At 36.4% G+C, this 23458-nt stretch overlaps 1 protein-coding gene across 1 annotated transcript in view; it reads right to left on the minus strand.

The window, feature by feature from the left end:
• Nucleotides 1–2261: 2261 nt before the first annotated feature.
• The window catches only part of csmd1a (CUB and Sushi multiple domains 1a), a 604432-nt gene continuing 583235 nt past the window's right edge, over nt 2262–23458 (minus strand). Inside the window, exons 56-70 of the mRNA XM_015363222.2 lie at nt 21228–21401; nt 19937–20119; nt 17128–17304; nt 16431–16610; nt 14519–14692; nt 13269–13442; nt 12937–13010; nt 11992–12103; nt 9942–10121; nt 8792–8857; nt 8213–8374; nt 7936–8048; nt 7327–7414; nt 6797–6929; nt 2262–4958 (exon numbers count right to left, since the gene is read on the minus strand). Of these exons, the coding sequence (XP_015218708.2) occupies nt 4799–4958; nt 6797–6929; nt 7327–7414; nt 7936–8048; nt 8213–8374; nt 8792–8857; nt 9942–10121; nt 11992–12103; nt 12937–13010; nt 13269–13442; nt 14519–14692; nt 16431–16610; nt 17128–17304; nt 19937–20119; nt 21228–21401 (2150 nt within the window). The 3' untranslated portion in view covers nt 2262–4798. The remainder of the gene's footprint in view (nt 4959–6796; nt 6930–7326; nt 7415–7935; nt 8049–8212; nt 8375–8791; nt 8858–9941; nt 10122–11991; nt 12104–12936; nt 13011–13268; nt 13443–14518; nt 14693–16430; nt 16611–17127; nt 17305–19936; nt 20120–21227; nt 21402–23458) is intronic.

The following is a 23458-nucleotide window of genomic DNA, read 5'->3' on the forward strand; positions in this document are numbered from 1 at the left end:
GTCAGTTACTGTACAACTCGCAAGACAGTTTCCATTGCTATCAGATGAAACACGATAGCACCAAGGGACAGTGAGAGCAAATACCTCTTTTAGAATCTTCGAAGCATGTACTGTACATCCCACGTTAAAAGTACTTTGTATTCCAGTCTTGCTTTTTGAACTGTACAAAAGGCAAATTAGAATGGTTCAAGAGAAGACTAGGCTATTCACCCTATTTTGCTTACTCAGCTGTAACTAGCCTGATTTAAAAACTCATTGAGATGCCTTTTCAAGAATCCCAGTGAAACGGGTTTAATTAGGCTGTTTCAAGTTTTTGTTTTTTTTTAGTGTGTACATAAAGACCCACAACCAAATCAATACACAGGTGAACAAAAGGAATACCAAGCACTGGGGCATGGCATGCATCCGACCACTTGAGCCAGCCAAAACCACAAAAGCAGCCTTTCTGATGAGTAGGGGTAGCAATTGAAAGAATGGTGTCTGTTGATAGATGTTCACCTAATGGCTAATTATTGCTGTTTGTAGACATAAGAATGTAAGATGTGTTTCAAGGACAGTAGACTAGCACATTTGGTCTAAGAGCAGGAAGGCGACTTTCATCACTCAAGGACTGCAGTCTTCCTTGGGTTTATTTAAGCTGAACCCTTAATTACTGTACTTAACTGAAACAATTATTTGTGTAATTGGATCAACACAACCGCTTTCCCTGTCTTAGGCAGAAGATGGTTAAAAACACTGTGTGCCTCAAGAGATATGAGCAGCCAAACAAGTTCAGTTAAATATCCTGTAGAGAGAATGCAGTTTTATATGGAAAATGAACTTTGTGTCAATTTTAGATGCATGCCCTGTTAATTTAAAAGTGGCAGCATAGAGTTGCACCATTACTAGTTCAACAGTAGGTGATAATGTATTGGCTCAGTACTCTACTGCAATCCTTTAGTGATTAAAGATAACCAAGGGAAAGAAACAAATCAATGGAAGTCTATCAAGCACCTTGGTCCCCGGCACCAAGATATACAGGACAAAAAATCCATAAAAGATAGAAGAAATGGTCAGTGCTTTTTAAAGATCTGAAACCAGTGCAAAACAAAGTCATACAGTACCAAACCAGACAAACATGCTCTGCAACATGGCGAACGCTCTCAGAAGTAAATGAAAAGTAAAGTAAAAGAACCTTTATCGCAGAGGATTTTAATTCTATTTTCATATAAATACAAGTTAAGAAAGAAATCCCTGTTTCATTCCTGTTCGGTAAAAAAAATATTTTGTTTACAAGAGGAGAATAAGTACAACCACCCTCTTCAATGGAAAGAGCATTTTCAATTATTTTAGGAGTTGGTTATCTTATAATCAGCATGAGTACCGTACCTCTTTACAATAAGTACATGTATATTTTCTCCTATAACCCGTGAAATAATTACATAGTTTCCCATGGCATTAATGTGAAATGCTGTTTAGGTCCACATGTTTTCACAGGCTACTCACATTAATTCTCTTATCTCACCATCAATTAAATACAGTATGCACACCCTCTTATTGTAAAGTAAATCTGACGACTTACAGCTACATTAGGTGAGATGGAATCGTATATTGTACAATGGTTATATGGAGCAAAAAATGCTCCTTGGGTATTACTTAAAGGAAAGTTTTTAAAGTTAAAACATATTCGACATAGACCAAATAACTATATTCAAATATTTAATCTTGCTCTTAAATCATATATTCAAGATTGTGTCATTGAACAAATTATATCACAGTATATACTTGATTTTTTTTTCTTTTTTATCCCAAAAGAATACATTGTATTTTCACAGGCCACTTTTCATATATTCACATGTGCAAGAGGATAAGAATTTAAAACTAGCTATTGAGAGAGATATATATATATACTTTACATTAATTGAAAAAATTACATTTTTGTATAGTAAAAACATTTATTTTAACAATTTTTACCTACATTAATCAAAAAAGTACAGCATATTTAATAATTTTACAAATTCTTCATAAAAAATATATCTCTGTACAAAAAAAAGTTCTTTTGCACCTACTTCAAGTCAGCAGCATATGGTAAAACAGCAATGATTTCTATGGAATGATGTCGAACATAATGCAGTTTTACAGCTTTTTTTTTGTTTTTTTTATGTTTTTTTTAACAAACTATTTTACAGAAGAGAAAGGGAAACGTTATTGCAGCTAGCCTGGAGAAAGGCAAGATGTGTCGTAAAAGCAGCAGTTCTATCATCACAAGAAGCATACAGTGGAAGAAAGGTATGGTCTCCACCTTCTGTTTTCACCTTAATATAACCAAGCCTCACCCACCATTTTTACCTTAGGTACACAGTACCATAACAATAGATAAAAAATTTCATGAAATATGTGCTGATGCAAAATAGAAATTACTTAGAAAATGAAGGTGAGCCTAATGCTTCTTGATTTACATACTTTAAGAACATACAGTTGATGATACACATTCAGGGAATCTTTTTATGCATTGCTGTTCATTTGGATGGGCACTCATTTTCAGAAAGAATACACATTGTATTAGGTTTCTTTGTAGCTATTCTAGTGTAATCCTGAATGTCAGCCATTAATTAAGATAAGACGTGTTTTATTATCTCTGTCTCTCTGACCTTTTTCAAAGGCAATAGAGCAAGTATCAGGACGTTTACATACTGTACATATCTGTGGGTATGGATTGTGTGAAACCATACACACATGATGCTACAGAAATAAGTGAGACAGCACAATAACCTACTTACCGATGATCTTAACTTGCATGCGTACTTCCTTACCAGGCATGAGAGAATGTGGTTAATGCAGGATATTTCACTTTTTGGTAGGTTATATGTCCCCAGCATTTTCTAAGTACAGTAATTAGCGTTTCTTTCTGAGTTGTTCCTGTTGTATCTGATATTATGCTGGCTACTGAGCAGTTAGTGTGTAGAATACTTGCACAAGTTATCTAAAGAAGTAATATAACCTTACCAACAACCCTGCCTTTTTTTTTTGCTAGTGTACTAGCAGAACCCCAATTCCAAACTTACTGTATAAGAGACTGTTTATTGTAGTGGACCAAATTTAAACTGTCTGGGCATTAAATATACAGTATATGGTTACTAGTGCAACTGGCCAAAACTACCTCTAACATATGCACCCTAAACATATGATTATGAAAAAACTTCAGCATTCAGAGCTGTTGAGATTAAAAATAACTTAAGCACTTAAGAAAAAATATATTTTCTTTTCTCCAGCATTGTGTATAATGATGATATTCTTACATGTAAAAGGTATATTTTTTGTATTTGCAAACTTGCACCAATTATCCCTAGTTACTTATCTTCAATTGGTTTTATTTTACTAATTAGTTTTATTATTTATATACAGTAATAAAATCAGTTATCAGGTATCAGTTGGTTTTATTTTATTTATTGGTTGTATTATTTATATTGGTTGAACCAATTAAAAAGTGGTCCTTTAGTCCCTATTGTAACGCCAATTATAACCAAAAACTTCATGCCTCATAGTATCCAGTTTTGTGAGTAAGGGACTGTGAACCAATGTCTGACTGTTGAAGGTGATGTAGCAGTGTGAAGTAATTGTTTTACCTTTAACACATGACTATGAACCATATTTCAGACTATAACCCTTGTGCCAAACTTTATGTGAAACATTAATGAGCACATAATTTTAAGAACTTGAATTTTTGTCATTTTGACATACCATATCTGTCAGTCGCTGGGGTGACAACATCTGCATATCAGAAACACTTAAAAGATCACAATGATTAAAATGCAAAATTTGGAAATACATAAACTATTTGTAATTTTGATGATAAGTTGATACATTGCTGAGAAGGATGAATGGTGCAAACTTGCCCATATACGGATTACACCTTGCAATAACAAAACAGCAGTCTTAACCTGTTATAAAATAAACTGCAGATTCAGCTGTGGGTTGTGTCACTTAGTTTGCCATACCTGTTGTACATATTAATGTATAAAATAAGCAACTGCTTCATATTATCATATAACCCTTGCAAAACATAGAAAATAAAGTTGTTTTTTTACAGCTATAGCATGACGACATGCTTCTCAGGAACATGGAAATGCTTATATACAAATGGTCAGTGTATAGAAACCCTGTGTTTTTTTTTTAAACCACTTTCATGATCATTCATAACACACTAGTGCAAAAATTGTGCAGTTAGGTTTTGCAACACGACAGCTGAGAGAACTCCACCAGCTACCCAGAATCTGGATAGCAGGTTCTGCTGTGAGACAGGCAGTTGTAGTTGTAGCAATTTCTTCTCTTTTATTACTGGAAATGTCTGGAAAGGTATGAGCAACGAAGCTGAAAGAAGCCGTCTCCTTCATCATTTATCTTATGTGAAGAAAATGCCTTTTGTCAACAATTATGTGTCTTTTCAAGAGACTTCAACATCTCCCAAGGGAGTGCGTGAAAAAAACACAACTTTGTTCCAGTAAGCAACATGAAAGGCTGAGGCATACAGTATGACACCCTGGCAAGATATTCAGAAGTAATTCTTGATCCAACAAAGTCACTTCTTTTCTTTGTTTTCTTGGCCATTAGCTTATTCTGTGCCTGATGGAGCTTTTTGTTTCTCAGAAAATGAACATTTTATTTCTTTTTATGCCATTTTTTTTTTCCTGACAGAAGTTGTTATAAAGTGTATAGTAGCAAAGCAAAGAGTCACAAAGGAGATGGGCATATGGCACCAAAGAAGTTACTGCTTACCCAAGAGGTATGGCTATGAATCAGTCAAAACTGACAACAAAGGCTATACTACTGTGCAGACTGTGTTCAGAGTTGTATCAAATCTCACAGCTTTCGCCTCCGTAGGTTTCATGTTTGTGTCATACATTGGATTTTCGAAAGAAGCCTGTCCATTTGTGTTCTCGTGGCCTGCATAGCCATTGTACTGTACTTTTGGTCTTGTCCTGAAAGGTAAAGAAACCCAAACAAGACAAACGTATTATTTTAACCCTCGTAAGGAAACGGAGAAAAAGAGAAACAAAGAAAACACGGATATTGTAACAAAAGACAAATACTGTTATTTTGAAATTACATTTGCTTCACTTGAACAGTTAATTTTCTAATTATTTGCTGCTGGTTTACAGACATCTTGAAATCCCAATGACACTGGAACAGTAAGGTTAGTTATTAAGAAAGAAATTTGCACATTTTTTGTTGTATCTGTAAATCAGTACCCCATGTACTTCAGACTCACAAACAATTAAATTAGGGATAGTTTGACACTCAAAATTTTAAATTACATAATGATCAGAAGCAGCAGCTAAATATCATCAGAAGAAACACAAATGTGCCATTTTCTAGATGTGCTAAGTTACCCTCGCAATAGAAAAGTCCAAATCAATGATTCACGACTTTGTATATGAAGCTTGGATCACTCTACTGTAGTTTCAGCTGTATTCAAACTCTTATCTAGGATCCTCAGAGAAACATATCCTGTATGTCAACCTTAAAAAAAGTGTCACTATTGTTCACAGATTGCTGTCCTATACTTTCATTATTTTGTTTTGTTGCTTAGTTTTTAAGAGAAGCTACATTTTCATGATTGTTCCACACTTTTTCTGACACAGGAAGGGGATCTTACTGTGCGATAGACATTACAGTATGCTGGCATACAGATGGTTTATAAATAAGGTGGCTCATCTTGACCCTTGAAAGAACATTTTTGTAAAGTTTTAACACTAAAAAACATCTGGCTGTTCAGGACCAATAGATGGTTAAAAAGATACTGCATAACAAAAGACAAATCCATGGGAGAAAAACATGATAACCTTTTTTTCGCTTATAGAATCAGTACACAATGTTCACAGCAAAGCCAAAGTGCTCCAATGCTATAGTGAGCACTATCATTTAACCTGCAAACTTCAGTTCTATTCAACAGAACTTTCTGGATGCCAACAATACAAGTAAAGCAGGTAATGTATTGCTAAAAATTTGTTTTGAATTATTGATAATCATGTCTAACCAACGGCCTTTTTAAAGTCATGCATTGCAGGTGTAATACTGGGGGAAAAAAATTAAATGAGGAATTTCACAACAGTAAAATTGACCTGCAGCATATATGCACATTCCATCCTATTTTAATGGGTAACTTTTGCTTCCCTCTATCTGAGCACTCAAGTTCCTAAATTAACTGTCAGCTGTGCTGCATTGCTTAAAGTAACAGATTTGCTAACTCGGCACATTCATATTAATATGCTAATGTGGATATTTCCAGCTTACTATAATGCCTTGTACAAGAAACTAACTGATTAATTTTTAGTTGATTTAAGTACTGTAACAAAGTAGTTATAATTTTTAAATAGACCAAAGAAATAATGCCTTAATACTGTATGAATTATATCCCTGGCAAGTTTCTCTTAGATAATGGCATTAAATGTAAAATAAAAATGGGAATGCATAAGTAAAAGGATAATTCCCTAGTCATTTTGTTTCTCATTTCTTACCTGCAGCCCATTCTCATTACATCTTTGGATCTCTCATTCTCATCTGTGTCTGGTGAGTGCACCCTGCCTATTTTTATGTATTTTAATATTAAGGATAGTCATTCTGTTTAAGCACATGCCCCTTTCTTTGCCCTTAGGTTCCTCTGATTCCATAGGACTACCAATACCACTGCCGGGGTACAGTCTGTTTTGGGGAAGAGTCAGTGGGCAGCAACAGGCCACAGGAGTTTCCCCATAATACTCCTGACAAACACTGTGACTTTGGAGTCTGGTCTTCTGAAGACAGGAGGGTGTCTCACCTGTGTTTGTAGAGGTAAAAGGCAAACCCTGACAGAATCAGAGCAAAGAATGGCACCAGTATGGCAGCGGCCACTGAGCTGCTGTTGGTGCCGTAATAAGGGTTGGACAGGTCCGTGTCTGTCGTGATGAGGCCTGATGACAAAAAAGGCAAATCCTTCTCTTTAGCTTGTGAAATGAATGAGACATTAAAATCTTGATAAAAACACTTGGATATAATTATTTGTGTATTTGTGCGCTAATCAAATACTTTGTCTACTTTCTACAACAGTATGTCTACGAAGTAATTATTCCTAAAATATTAACTTCTGGAGTCCAGACCAAAAACCTGAAATTCTAAAAGGAGCTACATTTTTATTTTTCTTAAGAACGAAGTCTGTAGTTTCTGTTGTAAACATTACTGTACCCCTGACACAGAATCCCCACAGGCTCTGTACCACAGTCTGTTAATTCGCGCAAAGTTAGAATTAACAATAAGTCTAGAAACATAATAGCATACATGTATTTATGAAATAGTATCTCATTTCAATACCTTGTCTTGTTAACTGAAAATTTCCAAAGTCTTTTCCATGAATAAAACCCTGATAGACAAAGGTGTTGCTGTCGGATTCTGCTGACACCTAGACCAAGATAGAAGATAAAAGTTCAAAAGTCATACATACTAGAAAACGTGTTTCAATGAATATTAAAATGTGATCTGCAAATGTGTATCTTCATGGTTTCATCACTTTTTAAAATTAAATTTACTTTACAGCAAATGCTCCTCATTCAGTATATGAACAACCTTAAAGTGTTCTCAGTTTTCTGTTTTTTTAAATTCTCTCAGCTGAAGCTGTTAATGAGCAGAAGCTTAAATATGACCTAAATGAAACTGGAACTATATTGTTGTGTATGATTCCAATCCTTTTAATTTGCTGGTATTTTAATTGTTTAGCAACCTCTAATCATACAGCTTAAAGTTATCCTAAATAATTAAACCTTGGATTGAGTGACAGTTACTGAAGAGTGTTTAACTGTTTCTGAAGATTTTTAGCATTCTTTTTAGATGAACATCATTGTACTGTATGTTGCGTTATATTTTGTCAAAAGACTAAAAATTGCAAATAATGCAAATGCATGGAAACAAGGTTCTTCAACTCACATATCCATCCATTGCCCAGTTGTCATTTTTAAATTTACTGAAAAAGATTTCGATGGGCCCTCGAACCTGGTACACCTTCAAGAGTAAATGATTCTCTTCTTTCTTGTATATACCTATGGAAGTACGACATATTCATGAACAGGTGGGCCCCAACTCAATTATCAAGACATTTCAAACATGAAAAAGCTCATTAATATTCATGCATTTTTGAAGCAAGAAGCAAACTTAGCCAGGAGGTGTTACAGGAATATATTACATCTGAAAGTTACCTCCTTACCTGAAAGTCTGAGCTGCACACCACTGTGTTCCAGCAGTGTTACATTGACTTTACTGGTCGTGGCATTAAACCAGTTCACTGTTATGGTAGCTGACTGCCTTCTCCCAAGGTACTCATAGAAACCTTTCCAACCACTGTTTAAGGAAAATACATCTGCGGGAACTAAAGACAGTTATATTATACTGATGCGTTCCACAATGTATTCACTGTTATTACATTTTAAAACAGTAAAGTACTTTGACAGTGCTGCACCATTTTTTTATGTTATACTGTAATTTAACAGTGGCCATCACTAGAATAACAAGTGATTTCAGGTGGTACATACTGTACTATGAAATAAAAAGTCAGACTGACATACTGAAGTGCACAGGTTAATATGACCTACTGTCATTGTAACTCATTGCTACAGTACGTCATCGTAAACTCTCCTTAAGAATCTTTTTCTCACTAAAAATGATTGGCTTTTTCAATATAACTCGTGTCCATTCTAGCCACTAATTGAGATAAAGCCAAAGCAAATAAAGATTGTATACTGTAAAAAGTTATCACACAGTTCCTATGGTGGCGGATGTTACTAACCGTGTATCTTATTCTTCTGTACTCCTGAATCTGCTCCTTTTGTTTTGTCATTTACTTTTGGCCCAACTGAAAAAGAGTAAAAGGTTAATAATGTTTCTACAATGCTGTAGGACCTGCCATTGACTCCCTGTTTACATTTGTGCACTATTAATAATAATGGTTTTCATCCAGGAGTTTAATCCACACACATTCTGTAATGGCTGTGTGTGTATTTGACATTTTGCCTAGAGCAGTGCAACAGTTCGTGGGGCGAATCTGTGATCCACACCTCAATGGATTCAACTGAATTGTCCTCCTGCAGCCCACAGATACACTGGTGGGTTAACTGGCTTGAGGTGTGAGTGTGAGAGGATCTGTCTCTGTGCCTGTTGGCCCTGCAGTGGCCTGGCCGTCCTTGAGGCTGTTGTTTGCTCCGACTCTCCCATGACCCTCCCATGGATAAACTGGTTAGAAAATGGATGGGATGGATGTTTTCACACCTTTCAAGCTCCATGTTGTCTTACAACGCTTCTCTTACCAGACCAGGGAAATAGGAGGAAAGCCAGGCTAATTAACTCAATTAACTGGCTCTGTCATGAGCATGATGGGGTTTGTACACTGTAGAGCTTTTGATCCCAGTCAGGAAAAGTTATTTATGACATTATATCTTGCACACTATCCTCATTCACTGAGAATAACCCAATGAATCTATAAAAAATGAGTCTTCATTAAATAGCAAATACAAATTGGTATAGTGTTGTGATTAATGGTGCACAATCGATAGTTGTAATATATTATCAAATGTTGGTTTTAAAAAACATTCGTTATACCCTAAAATAGAATGTAGTGCGTGTACAGTACATGAAGGGGCAACATCTTTTCTTTGTGAAAGTTGTCTAAAACTAAAAAAGTGCATTTCCCCTCTTATTGAAAATGATGCATGTCATAATCCCGATATGATTGTGCATTTCTTTAAATCAAATGTGACGTCTTTTCATATGACATGACGTCTAACAAAAAGGTTTATTGATTTTCAGGGCATTACAGTCAAGTGTAAGTGGATGTGCTAAAAGGCCCTGTTTCCTACAAATTGCACCTGTGATTTTCTCAAGTACCCTTTGCATTACACAGATGCGCACTATGAGAAGGAGCTGTCCTCTACACCATATACCTTTGCAGATAGGTGGCTTTCCAGACCATTTTCCATCTGCTTTGCAAGTCCGATGTTCAGATCCCCCAGCAAGGAAAAATCCAGCTTGACACGTATACATCAAAGTGTACCCTAAAGTTGGCAGATCTATAGCTTTCACATCCACATGAGAAGGTGTTTCTGGCTGTCTGCAGGCATGAGCTACAAAAAAAGAAGAAAAACAAATAAAATCACTACTGTACTTTCTTGGATAGTAAATTATGGATAAAATATCAGTGCATTAAAAATGAAAACATTTTATATGTTTAGTTTTCATTAAAGAAATATACTCCCAAAGGAACTTTTTAGAAAAATCTAAAATATCTTGCATTTAAAATTAATACAGAGTCTTCATGCCTCCCCTTGTCAACAGAAACTTTGCCACTTAAAGAGTTCTGACAGTAAAAAATTCTCTGTGAGATGCAGCAGCCTCAAGGTTTAGTAGGTAATACTGTTGAACTAATAACAGATTTATAGTTCATGAAGTAAAAGCTTAAACTTCAATAACTTTTTTTTTGTGCTGAAGCGGGCATCCGTCACTTTTTTCCCCTCTTTGAATCACCTTTGAAATTTTGAGCTGAATTTTATCAACTCCCCTTTCTGTGTCGATCCATCTTTGAATCCACATATAAACCAAAAGACTTTATAACTTTGTAATCCTATACTATGCTATTAACTACAGTCATAGCCTTGAAAGTAAGGTAAATCATAAAATCGTAAAGCTTTATTTAAAAATATATTTATTTTCTAAAATTGCCACAGCCTTAGTTAGCAGAAACCACATAAAGTGTCCTAAAAGTATGCAGACCCTTGTCCAGTTTTCACATTTTATGCGCTAAGGCTTTGTTAGATACTTAGTGTACTCCATACATTCAAATCATAAAAGACAAACAAATAAATATATAACAATAATTAATATTATAGAAAAATTGAAAAACTCTTTGCTATGGCAAACCTTAATAAATTAAGGTGGACAGAAATACTCTAATGAACCACACAATTAGTTGAGCTGCCTCTGTCTGTGTGCAATAATAGTCTTTCATTTATCTCTGTCCAGGTAGTGAATTTCAAGCAAAGATTTAAACATAAAGACCAAAGAGCTTTCAGAACAACTCAAGGATAAAACCTTGTATGAAGGTGAGATCTGGATAAAGGTGTAGAAACATTTCAAAGACCCTTAATATCTCTTTGAGAGTGATGAAATCAATCATTAAGAAGCAGAAGGCACACAGACACTGCCTAGATCAGACTCTCCTTCCAAACCAAGCACCTGGGAGTCTGAGACAGGAAGAATGTTAATGGTTCATTGGTGTCGTTCTACAGAGAGGCTTGTGTGGAACCAAAAAAGACATCTCAAATCCTGCATGGGGTCTGCAACAAAGCACTTTCTCCACAGCAGAGGCTGGGAAGTTTGTTAAAACTGATGGGATAATGGAGTGAAATACAGGCAAATCTTAGAAGAAAACCCACTTAAGATCTAAAACTAAAAAAATCAGCTTTCTGAAGAACAATGATCCAAAAGCTATAGTCAAAGCTATACTGCTGTGGATTAAGGGTAAGAAAGTGAATGTCCTTGAGTGGCCCAGTCAATACCCTGACTTGAATCCTATAGAGAATCTGTGGAAAGACATGAAAACTGCAGTCCATAAGCTATCCCTAAGCTACAGACTTGAGTCTGAGCAACTCTGCCAAGAAGAATTGACAAAAGTTGCACCAAACCAGTGTGCACATTTGTGAAAACTTACCCCCAAAAGACTTAAAGCTGCAAAAAGTCTTTAGTTTTAGCATTCAGGTTTTGAATAGAATATTGATTTTAAAAAATGTGAATGCATCATTTTGTAACTTCACAAAATGGTCCACCATTGGAAGAGTACAAATATGTCAGCGAGGCACTATATACACTGTAAATCACTTATATCGATTTGATTTTGTTTATTGTCCATTTGTAACATGGAGATTTAATTTAAAAAAAACAAATAATTTCAAATAATAAAAAAAAACTTTTAGGATTTTTATATTACACCATACATACATATGCATTCTGGCTGTATACCACTCCAGGTTAAATTTTCAAGGCAAGTTCGTGTTGTAGATCCCAATATATGGTAGTTTTTTCTGCATTTAAAGAAGATTTTACTTCCCACCTATATGAAACAAAAAAGAAATTCAGATTACAGAGAAAGAAAAGAGATTCAAATTGAATATATCAGTATTAAATTCACCTCTAAAATATTTCCTAGCATTCACTAAGGTTTCAAACTTCTTCCAGTTTCTCTTCAAGTTAAAGTGATATATGGTACAAAAGTAGAGAGAGAAATAAAATAATTCTGAGCACTTTCACCCTTGAAATATATTGATAATGCTGGCCATTTAGGTTTTGTCCATTTTTAATTATTTTATATAGCAACAAAATAGTGAGACAGTATGTGGAGCGGGTGTATAAAAGGAGTACATTTGGGACCAAGAAGTCTGAGAAGGCTATACCTACTACAACCATGTCTACGGAAGTCTGTGGTTTCCTCTGCCCCCATCCATATCCCAAACATGTTCAAGGGGCAAGAGAGAACACTGATCAGCTGGATTCCTGTGTGGAGTCTCAGGTGTAGGTGATTAAGTGCCTCTCAAGGAATAAAATGTGTGGCAAGGAGAGGCTTTTGATTCCTAAATCACTGAAACTTCTGTTTTGCCGCCAAGCAAGCTCATGGAGCTGATTGTAATTGTCACGGACCTTTGTAGGTGCTAGAAGCATACCCAGTCCTGGGAGTCTGAATAGTAACAAGCTCATTAAGAAGAAATACTAGTGAAACTGCAGTACGTTCCCTACACAGAAACAGAAAACCCAACTTAAAGGTTGTAGCCAGTCGTTGTGTGACACCCCCAAACAAACAGGAATGAAGGGTGAACTGAATGGTCCAAAATAAAGAAGCAGTGCTTTTTCAGAAAAGAGTTTGGAGCGAGGACCAATCGAAGCACTCACCTCGTATCCTTGAGATGGGATTGGTATGCCAAAGGGAGGAGTACCAGGATCTCTACACATATTATATGCTGGATCTACAGAACATAAATATTGAAGTAAACAAAGATTAAGGTTTTAAAAGTTCTGCTACATCCATTACAGATACACAGACAGATATTCACTCACATATGTGTATCGTGAACAACTTAAGGCAAGCTGATTAACCTAGACTGTTAGTGGAAACTAGAATACCTGGAAAAACCCCACTTGGACATAAGAGAAAATGCAGAGTACACACGAGAAGCTGGAATAACCATGCTGACTATCAGAACACCCAATAGATGGCCAATTACCAATGCACGTGGGCTGAATACCACTCCAAGTCCCATCTGCTTGACAGACTCTCCTGGATGAGCCCACGAGAATATATGGGCCTTTGCAGTAGAAAGTTACTTCAGACCTATAGGTGAAACTTTTGCCTTCAGCATGCCCCTCTGCTGGTGTACCTGGGTCTCCACATAAAACAGCTGCAAGTGACAGAGAACAGATCAACAGAGATTTAGAGGTGAAATGTCTGATGGTTTTTTGAAATACCATATGGTTGACATCATCATTGTTATTCTCATCAGTCCACTCCTGGAAGAGCTGCTATGTCACAGAAACAAAGGGTTTATGTAAAGTACAAAAAACCTGCTTAAAGCAAAATTAAAGTATTATCACATCCATTCATCACACTTATATGGTGCTTTTCTGGATAATCCAATCAAAGCACTTTACAAGTAATGGAGACTCTCCACCACCACCAATGTGCAGCCCCGCCTGGATGATGTGACGGCAGCCAAAGTGCACCAGTATGCTCACCACAGACCAGCTCTCAGTGGGGAGGAGAGTGGAGTGATGAAGCTAGTTCAGAGATGGGGATTATTAGGAGGCCATGATTGGTAAGATGCAGTATAGAGTCGCCATCACTCTACTGGGGCACAAGAAACCTACTCAGACTGCAGGGTGAGCGCTCTCTACTGGTCCCACTTACAACATTTCCAGCAGCAACCTTAGCCTTCTCAGGAGGTCTCTCATCCAGGTACTGGCCAGGCTCATGCCTACTTAGCTTCAGTGGGTTGCTAAGTTATATAGCTGCTGGCATGCTTGGAAGGAAAATGATTCAATACGCATTTTACCTTACAGATGGCATGCATAAGAGAAGCAACCCGCCTTTTCCCATAATAAATGCTATACATAGTTGCTATTATGTCCATGGCCATAGTTAAAAACATTTTAGTCATCAGGCATCATCCAATCATGCCTCTAGAGAGCATTAAAGTAGAGAGGCCTGCAATCTCCTTGTTGTTCGTTTCCAGAAAAACAGATTGTTGCTTTCTTTTCAGTCCGATAATGGATCTACAATAACTGCAATAACCAGTGCTGACTTTTTGAAAGGAAATTCCTTTCAAAACATACTGCATGTACGTACTATTATAATCACTTTTCAAATATCTTCTATTACACTTAAATGATATTAGATAGTCCACTGCGTTTGTGTTGTCTTTTTCCAGACTTGTCAAAGGAATATTTCTCTTATTGAAGGTTTAATGTTAAAACTTACGTAAGCAGTGTGGGACATCCCCTCTCCAAGTGCCGGTACCTTCACATGCCACTATTGCAGGTGTGGACAGCTGGTAGCCCTCAAAACAGCTGTAGCTAATGCTTGACCCCCACTGGAAGTCTGATCCCTCCACTTTCCCGTGGTGTATCACAGGAGGCTGGCCACAGGACAGAGCTTCACACGGGGAAAAGAAGAGTGATTATGTCTAATTAAAGGACACAGCTCTGCAGAGCCCTGTTTTTTATTTATTTATTTATTTATTTATTCTAATACCGAGTAATATATCAAGACCACTAGTCTATACTGAACAGCATGGTTCACAGCTCTTTGTTAATGGAATGCATCTTTCCTATTTAGGCTTTCAAGGCTAAAAAAGCCAATCCTGAACATCTTATGCCAAATTGCCCTAATGTCATGAAGGATTAAAGGCAAAACTCTGCTGTTACATTATATCTACATTGTATCTCTGTATCAGTTCTAAAACCTTAGAGTGTGGTAATTTTTTTATGTTGAAAAAAACAACATTATTCTGTCTAGGGAGGAATTATAATTATAATAAAAAAACATTGATCTTTCAAAGTTAATTGAAATATTACATACTACTGTACACCTTCCAGTATGTACTCTGTATCTCCTGGAGAGGATCATATGTTCACCAAGGCTTTTGTGAAACTCTGTGTCAAAGTCTTAGTGTGTCAAAGCCATTTTTACTATAGGGCGTGACAATAGGAAGTCATACTTTTTTCACAAGATCACATGCAGCATGGAGTACAGTATAATTGCTATAAAAACTATTAGTCCTGTGTGTTTATGCTGGTTACTTTGGTAATGCTACAGTATATCATGTACTGTAAGTACATTTATTAAGGTGGAATAATGCCATTATGTGATTAATTTCAGTGATGACTGTTTTAATAATAATGAAAAGGGTGAATTTTAAAATCCCCTGATGTCTGAAGAAAAGGTTAACAATTTTATAGATTTAAATTCTAGCACATACTATATTAATTTTCCCTGCAAGAACCAGTGTCCCTTCCTGGGGGGGGTTATGCTTTCTAGTCTGCTTAATGCTAAAGAAACACGGATGAGCTCTGACTCAATGAGCTGTTGAGGCTAAGAGTTGGACTTGACATGTTAACTCTAAGACTTTATGTTACCTATAGTGATAGGATGGGTCATTCCTGTGTATACATATTAAACTCTTGTTAAATTTTGAGTACCGGTAATTATCATTGTATATTAGGCAGTGCTTCATATAGTTAGCATTCATTCTTTAAGAAAACCTACATCTTTTATATTTTGTTATGGAGTGTTTCAAATTCTAACACACATATAGTAGTCTCTTCTTTGTCTTGGTTGCTTGGCATTTCGTCTCATTAATTTCTTTCATTTGTAAAGCACTTTATATGGCCCCAAAGATCCCACAATGGGGGAGAAACAATTCATCCCACCACTGAAGAGTGAAACCCCCTGGGTGATGTCGAGCGCCCATTATACACCTCCGGCTTCCTTACGCAGAAGATCAAGTGGAGAAATGAGAAATGACTTTGCGGGGAATTTCAGTAGGTCATGTGCAAGTCCAAAATGGGATTTAGGCAGGACACTGAGAGTCAACACGTCAATACCCCTACACTCCCTATGAACAACGCCAAAGGATCTTTAACTGGGAACACAGGACTTTGATTTCTCATCTCATCCGGAGGATAGCACCTTCTGCATCCCATCGGGCCTTCTCACTATACTGGGGTACTGAGTGTCGACTATTCCTTCAAAACCACTTTTACAGCTGCTTCCAGGCTCAGCCTCACGGAAATGGAGTTCAGGATAGAAGGTGGTAATACCGCCGTCAGAAACAATTCTGTCATGAAGCAATGGACTGTTCGCCGTCATGCTTCTCAACATTTGATCTTACCTCGGCAAGTTGGCTTGGTTTGATTCCAGGTCCCATCCTTTGTGCAAAGCAAAGCAGACGACCCAGCTGGCTCCATGATGAATCCAGGGTTGCAGTGGTAGTGCACTGTCTTGTTGTAGGTATATTCATTCCCTATATAAATCCCATTTGCAATTGGGCCTGGATCACCACAGCTGATCACTGGAAGAGAACAAACAAACCCATAGGTTATGCCCACTTGTATTACTGTACATCTGCAGTTACATTATCTCTTCCAACAGCTGTGTTGGAAGAGAACCTGAAAGAGATGTTTGGAAAGGTTTAGATTTAATATAGATTTTAAATAGATTTAATAGCATTTAATAGCGTTCAGATTTCTTCAGCAATGCCTTGTAGAAGTATTCACCTCTTCCAATGATGTTCTATTGTGCTGAATTACAAACGATGTGTACACTTTATTAAGGGATGTCACTGGAGAGGAAGGAGTACTTTTGTAAGGCACTGTAATTGCTAGTGTGACAATTATCAGCAGTATAATAATAAGACAAGAAAACAAGATACAGTAATAAGCATAGTCTACAATTAAGGAACAACATAGTGCGGAACTACATTTCATATCTTTTTTTAAAGATTAGTTAATCTCTTCCAATGTGCCAACCCATCTGTACCTGCACATATCTGCATTACTGGACACCTTGTTCCTGAAATAGTACTACACCTGTGCAGTCTGGTGCAGATCCTGTCCAAGTTCCATTAGTAGTACAATGGCGAGTTGTGAGACCTGATGTTTTGTACCCTTCCCAGCAGGAATATGTGACTGAACTTGAAAACAGTATCCCATCACTGTGGACAATCCTTCCAAAGGCTGGAGTGCCAGGATTTCCACATGACACCGCTGGAAAGATACAGTATAAACAATGTCAAACACATATGATCAGATGGAATAAAATAAAAATATAAAATGTTAAATCATCCCACAACACTATGTCAGCAAGTTTGCAAATGCATAAAAGCATAAATGCATTTTATAAACATGAGAAAACCCAAATCCTAAAAATCTGCCATGGACACTTGCTACTGAACCAACATCTTGAATATGTATCTGAAAGCTCAATGTAAAGAACAGTCTCACATTAACTGGTATGCTGAGTACAGTTACAGTGAATTTGAAATATAAATACTGAAGATTGGAGCTCTAGAAGATTGTAAAGGAACAAGTAATAGGTTTATTCTATGCTGCAAAAAAGAAGAAAGAAAACAAAACGTTTCAACCGTGGAGCCTTCTTCAGATGTCTTCACCTCACCTTCACCTCACACCTGAAGAAGGCTCCACGGCCAAAACATTGTGGGTTAGGGTTAGTATTCCCACAGTACTTTTTCAACTTCATGTCAGCATTTTGGGGCCAAACCGAACTTTAGGAAGCGTGTACGAACTGCACTTTTTTCAGGCACATTTTGCTGCTTACATTGTACTGCACTGTTCAGGAATTGTATTCCAAAAATGATTCAAATTAAACACTTTAAAATAACCCTTTTGAATGGGTACATTCTCTCAATTTTATAATTTTCTAGGGATTCAGAAGTTTAAATGGAATCAAAATGGGATGGATCTTGTATCTCTAACCCTAACATGGCCTGCATTTTTCAGCTGATTGAACATTTACATTAAAACGATACATTACTGAAGCAGATGAATTTACAATAATATTTATAAATGGATTTGATCATTTTAGGTTCACATTTTTTGGATTGAGGAATATTTCAAATCTGATGCATGGAGTGCTTCAGAGACCAACTGCAGAACCACCCCATTTCAACCCCAATTGATATAAAAAGTACAAAAATGATTCATTTTCTGTTGCTTAAATATGTGATTCAGAATGTTGCAACTGAGGAGTTTTTCCAGCCCATGGATTAAGCTGTTTAATGTCTTGTGATATGCTTATGGGATATGTTATCGATCGTACATTATAAGCAGTGAAAAATAATTGTATTGCACCCTCACAGTGGAACAAAAGAGAAAAAATCTTCAGAACACATATAAAATTAATAAATTTCAAAATATTCCGACACATTGCCAACATAACATAGCTTGTCATTTAAAGTGGCACAGATGCTATTGTTGCAGCTGCCTTGTTTGAAATATTAATATCTGATATTTTATGCCGGATTAAGTTTAGGGGCTTTGTGAAAGGAAAGGACAAAGCAGTGCAAGGCAATCTGTATACATAAAACTAAGCATGTCTTTCAGTTTTGACTGGAAAACATAAGAAAAAAAACAGTGTCTGAACAGTGAACACTGAGGCTTCTGCAGTAGTTGAGACAACCATAATTAAGACACAATGAAGAAAGAGATGAAGAGAGAGATGAGTAATATAGTTTATACTGTAAGCATAACAATACTTAAATTTTACTAAGTGTTACAGAAAATAAATCAGTATTTTTTAAAGGTTTGATTTTGGCTCAATTTAAAGTAGACTAGAATTCTGGTGAGTCAGGATGGCATTAATTAAACACTGACTGTGCAATTTTTAGCAATTGATTGGGCCGGGGGGTGGGGTATAAATGTCATGTCATGTGATGCGCCCTCATCTACAGTACAATATCTTTGCCACTGAGAGCTTGCAGGATTAAAACACAAGCTGAATTCAATCACCAGAACCTAGATTTTCCTGGCCTGCTATGGTTGTTTTCTCATGCAAAGGGATTTCTGAGTACTCATATGACATCTTAATTCTCAATGATGATTCACTGAAGGCTGAAGCTGTTTACAAGTTACATTTCCGTCATACTAATAGCAACATGCTTTTCATTGTGTTCAGACAAACAAATGGGAACTGGATGGAAAAAGAGAAAAATAAAAACCGAATGCTTACAGTTTAAAGTCTCGGTGCCAGGTTCAAAAGTCCCTTTATTATAGTCAAATAAGAAAAAATAATTGCACCTTTTTTGCAGTACTTCATGGTTTGTGCCATTTTTAACCTCTGTGCTTTCTTGGAGTAAACTGGGACTGGTTTGTCTTAACTTCCTAACTGCAGTCTTATGATTTTGACTTATGATAGCATAAAAATAGAGACCATTTTTATAGAATACATGATAGAATAATAGAATACATTTAGTGTCTTTTTAGTTTCCCTTTGATAATTTTACATTATTTATGTTGGGATACCAAATTTATCATTTATAATGTAATGTCTACTTTTTTTTCCCCAAAAAGAAAAAAAAATGACTGCAGTTCAATCATTACATATCTTTTTTTTCCCACATACTGTACATACAGTATGAGTGTTCTAGGTGAAATAATCAAATCATGGCTTTCTTTGCTGTGTTTTTTTAGAAAATGACTGGCCATACTAAGAAATAAATAGTTATAAAGATCCCATTAGAACAATACAAGCACCTTAGATAATCTTAATCATGATGGTCCTGTTATTTTTGTGGTCAATATTGGACATGTATGTCATTTTTTCTGAAATCCCATCATCTGTTGATCTTTCTGAGTGCCTATTAGAAACTATTAGGCTCACCTTCACACACTGGATGAGCCCCACTCCAAGAGCCATTGGGAAGGCAGGTTCGCTCTGCAGAGCCTATCAAGGTGTATCCAGCTTCACAGGTGAATCTCAGCAGGCTTTTGGTCCTGAATTCATCACCAAGCCTGGAGCCATGAGGAGGTATGCCAGGGTCACCACAGAAGCCCGGACTGTCACCTGTACAAACGATTAAAAGAAGAGCCCCACAGTGAACTCTAGTGCGGACTGTTACATTTCAGCGAATCTCTCTGTAACAATTTGATAAACGTATCGCTCAACGTGCTCTATAATAATATTACAGAGAGATTCGCTGAAATGTAACAGTTATCTGGCTAACTTACAGGTTGTGCGAGCCAGCTTGCCAGCTGAAAGCTGGATGTTTTTGCTGTTGAATTTAAAGTTAAGAGATCTAGATGTCTCAAGTCAGCATAATTAAGAATTAGAAAATAGATATGGCTGAGTAAAAGCACTCCGATTCCTAAGAAATGGGTGAACACCTCTTTTTTATGCATTATTGTAAAGATTAGTCTGTTTTTAACCATGTCTGCTGAGTCCAGGGATAAAAAGTTTGCTCATCTGTCCTAAATAATTCCATATAAAAGGGATTATTTGCAAACTTGAACTAAGTTTTTAATGTTTAGAGTTATGAACTTGTTTTTCTGGAGCCCGTTTCTCCTACTTATTAACTTGCAAAAATGTGAAAATCTACTTTTATCTTACAAAGTGGCGAAACAAGCAGGAGAGAATTCCCCAAAGAGCTGTCTGGTTAGTGGCTAAGTTTACATTATTATCATTCTTAATAACCTAGTACAGAGGTAGAGAGAAACTTCCTGTAGGATTGATTCTTCCCTCCTAGTTGGAAGGGAATCCTGGAAAGAGTAAAGCGATAATTTTACAAACTGAGATGTCAGCACTTCCACTGCAATAGCCCTTTTTGAGAAAGTACAAGGAGGAAAAGCATAGGGGCTAATTGGCCAGACCAAGTTTCTCATCAGCTGTCACCATTCCAGACCACTTGGGCACCATAATGTCTTGGAAGAAGACATTCAAAAGGACTAATCAGGGCTCAATGTACCAAGAAGTACTATTCCCAGAGTACTCATCCAGTACACAGACTATTCAGTGTTTGTAGTGACCAAGTGTATACTCTGAGTAGGGTTATTTCTTTGTAGGCTCCAGTTCTGTCCAGGAAGATCTAATTCCTGTGCTCCAGGCTGAACCTAAATGCAAAACGTTCTATTCTGCCATGTTAGGCCTGTTGTTGTTAAACGGGCTTAAAGGGTACCTGAACAGTAAGGGGGTGACCCACTCCAACGTCCGTCTTCCTGGCAGACCCGGGTCGCATTTCCAATCAATGTCCGACCTCTGCTGCAGGAATAGTGCACCACAGCTCCATTGGAGAATATCTTCCCAGACAAGACTGCATTCGGTGGGGTGCCAGGATCCCCGCATGAAATCGCTGCAATGCAGAAAAAGAAAAGAAAAGAAGTCTGAACTCAAGTGTCAGAAACTCCAACTCTAAAGTAAGAAACAATTCATTTCCTCAGAAACCCCAAAGGGTGAACACTTGTTAAAGTTTAGAATCTACTAAAACAATCAGAAATGTAACATTTTCTGTACAATTCAGATTAACTGAGACTTAATGTCAGCTGTTAACTCTACTGCAAGGTACAAAAGAAGTGCTTGCCAGAAAAAAAGCAATTTGCTTAGAGTAAATTGTATCGTCATGCACAGTAAGTAACTTACTGTACAGTAAATTATTGGTTTTCTACCTGAAGTTAAAAAAAACTCTTTATGAAAATTCTAGGGTCATTATTAAGCTTTATTTTACTACATTTGTATTATTCATATACTGTTCTCTGGATTTCAATTTGAATATACATACAGTATATTAGATATGTATTTTAAAAGTTATTGACAAACTTTTTGTTTTCTGAGTACATAAAAGGGAAATTCAAAGGTCTGGGGGAAAGAGTGGAAAGAATGTGGCATTTTATCCTGTTGGTTATTTCAGTAATTTTAAAAAACAAAGTTATATAATACTGTTACTTAAACATTAATAAAATTATACCTGTGTCCATTATCTTCCACAACACACCATGTGTCATCATTAGGTTATTAATTAACTTGAAAGACAAGTGACTCTCACAGTTCATGATCATTTTAGTTTATACCCCCCCCCCAATCTGACATGATCAATTATTAAGCTTCACTACTTGTACAGGCAGATAAGGACCATAGTGTACATGTGTTTGAATTCAACAGTGCCCACAGCAAAGCAATTCAACTCCTGCTGAACCTCACAAGTCTCTGCCACACACCAGCAGGCCATGTCCTGCCTCAGGCCTACAATTCCCTGGCTTACAGAAGCCCCCAGGTCCAGTTCAGTGCCATTGCTTAGGAAACCTCTGTCATAATCATCTCATGACTTGAAGTAGAAATATCTTGACTGCAGATGACAAGCTCACTATTTGAATTTAGTATCATGGTGATCACTGTTGTTTGTCTTATGTATATCTGAGTATTACAAAGTGATCCCACTCCACATTACACTGAGAAGATGACTTCTGCAGGTCAGAACCTGAGGGTGTATGATGTGTCATTGTGTTACCCTCATTTAAGGGTAACATCATAAAAAAATACACACACATGTAATGCTTGTCTTACTTCTCTTGGTCTTTCCGACTTTCATATTCTAGCTATGGGGTCATTTTAAGTCATCACTGTAAATAAAAATGTGCTCTTAATTGACTTATCTTTCTTTGGTTAAACTGTCTAATCCTCTATTTATCTGGCTAACTAAAGGGGGAAAAATACATACCTGAAATGAGATCTGACTTATAATAATATTGGATTTGGAGCTCATGTTTCAGGGTATTTTAAAGAAATTAAATAAAAAAAACAAAAATTTACACAGACTGTTGCATATGATTTGTTAATTTAAATTTTGCATGTCCTTGATTAATTCAACAATATGTGTGATTTTATGTTCATTTGCTGAAAGTTAATTAACATGGATGTTTCACAAGTAGGAATAAAAATACTAAAATCTCAAATGAAGTAAGTTGTAGGTGTCAAAACAAAACCAATTAAAATATTAAAGTCACTTGCAGAAAGATCATTTGTTTCCAAATTACACGATGCTCAATAAGATAGAACTTATGCTAAAGCACTCATGACTTCCCATGGGAAAGAGTCAGACAAGCATATTATTACTGCTCTTATTGATCCCCTCTATATATAAATACATTATCTGTTTGATTCCTATAAAGAAAGCAAATGCTCATGAAAACATCAATCTTTCCCACTGACATTAATGGAACATTTAAAAGCTTTTAAATTTCTTACCATATGTATAATACTGTACCTATAATAACATATAAAATACACAGTATACAATGAGCTTACAATTACAGACCTACAAAAGTCTGAATTGTGTTAAAACAAGATGTAAAACAAGATATTAGCAGTAGCTGAAGTGCTGAGAACTTCATCTTGAACTTACATACTATAAAT

This window comes from Lepisosteus oculatus, chromosome 17 (assembly GCF_040954835.1).
Source record: "Lepisosteus oculatus isolate fLepOcu1 chromosome 17, fLepOcu1.hap2, whole genome shotgun sequence".
Taxonomy (NCBI): Eukaryota; Metazoa; Chordata; class Actinopteri; order Semionotiformes; family Lepisosteidae; genus Lepisosteus; species Lepisosteus oculatus.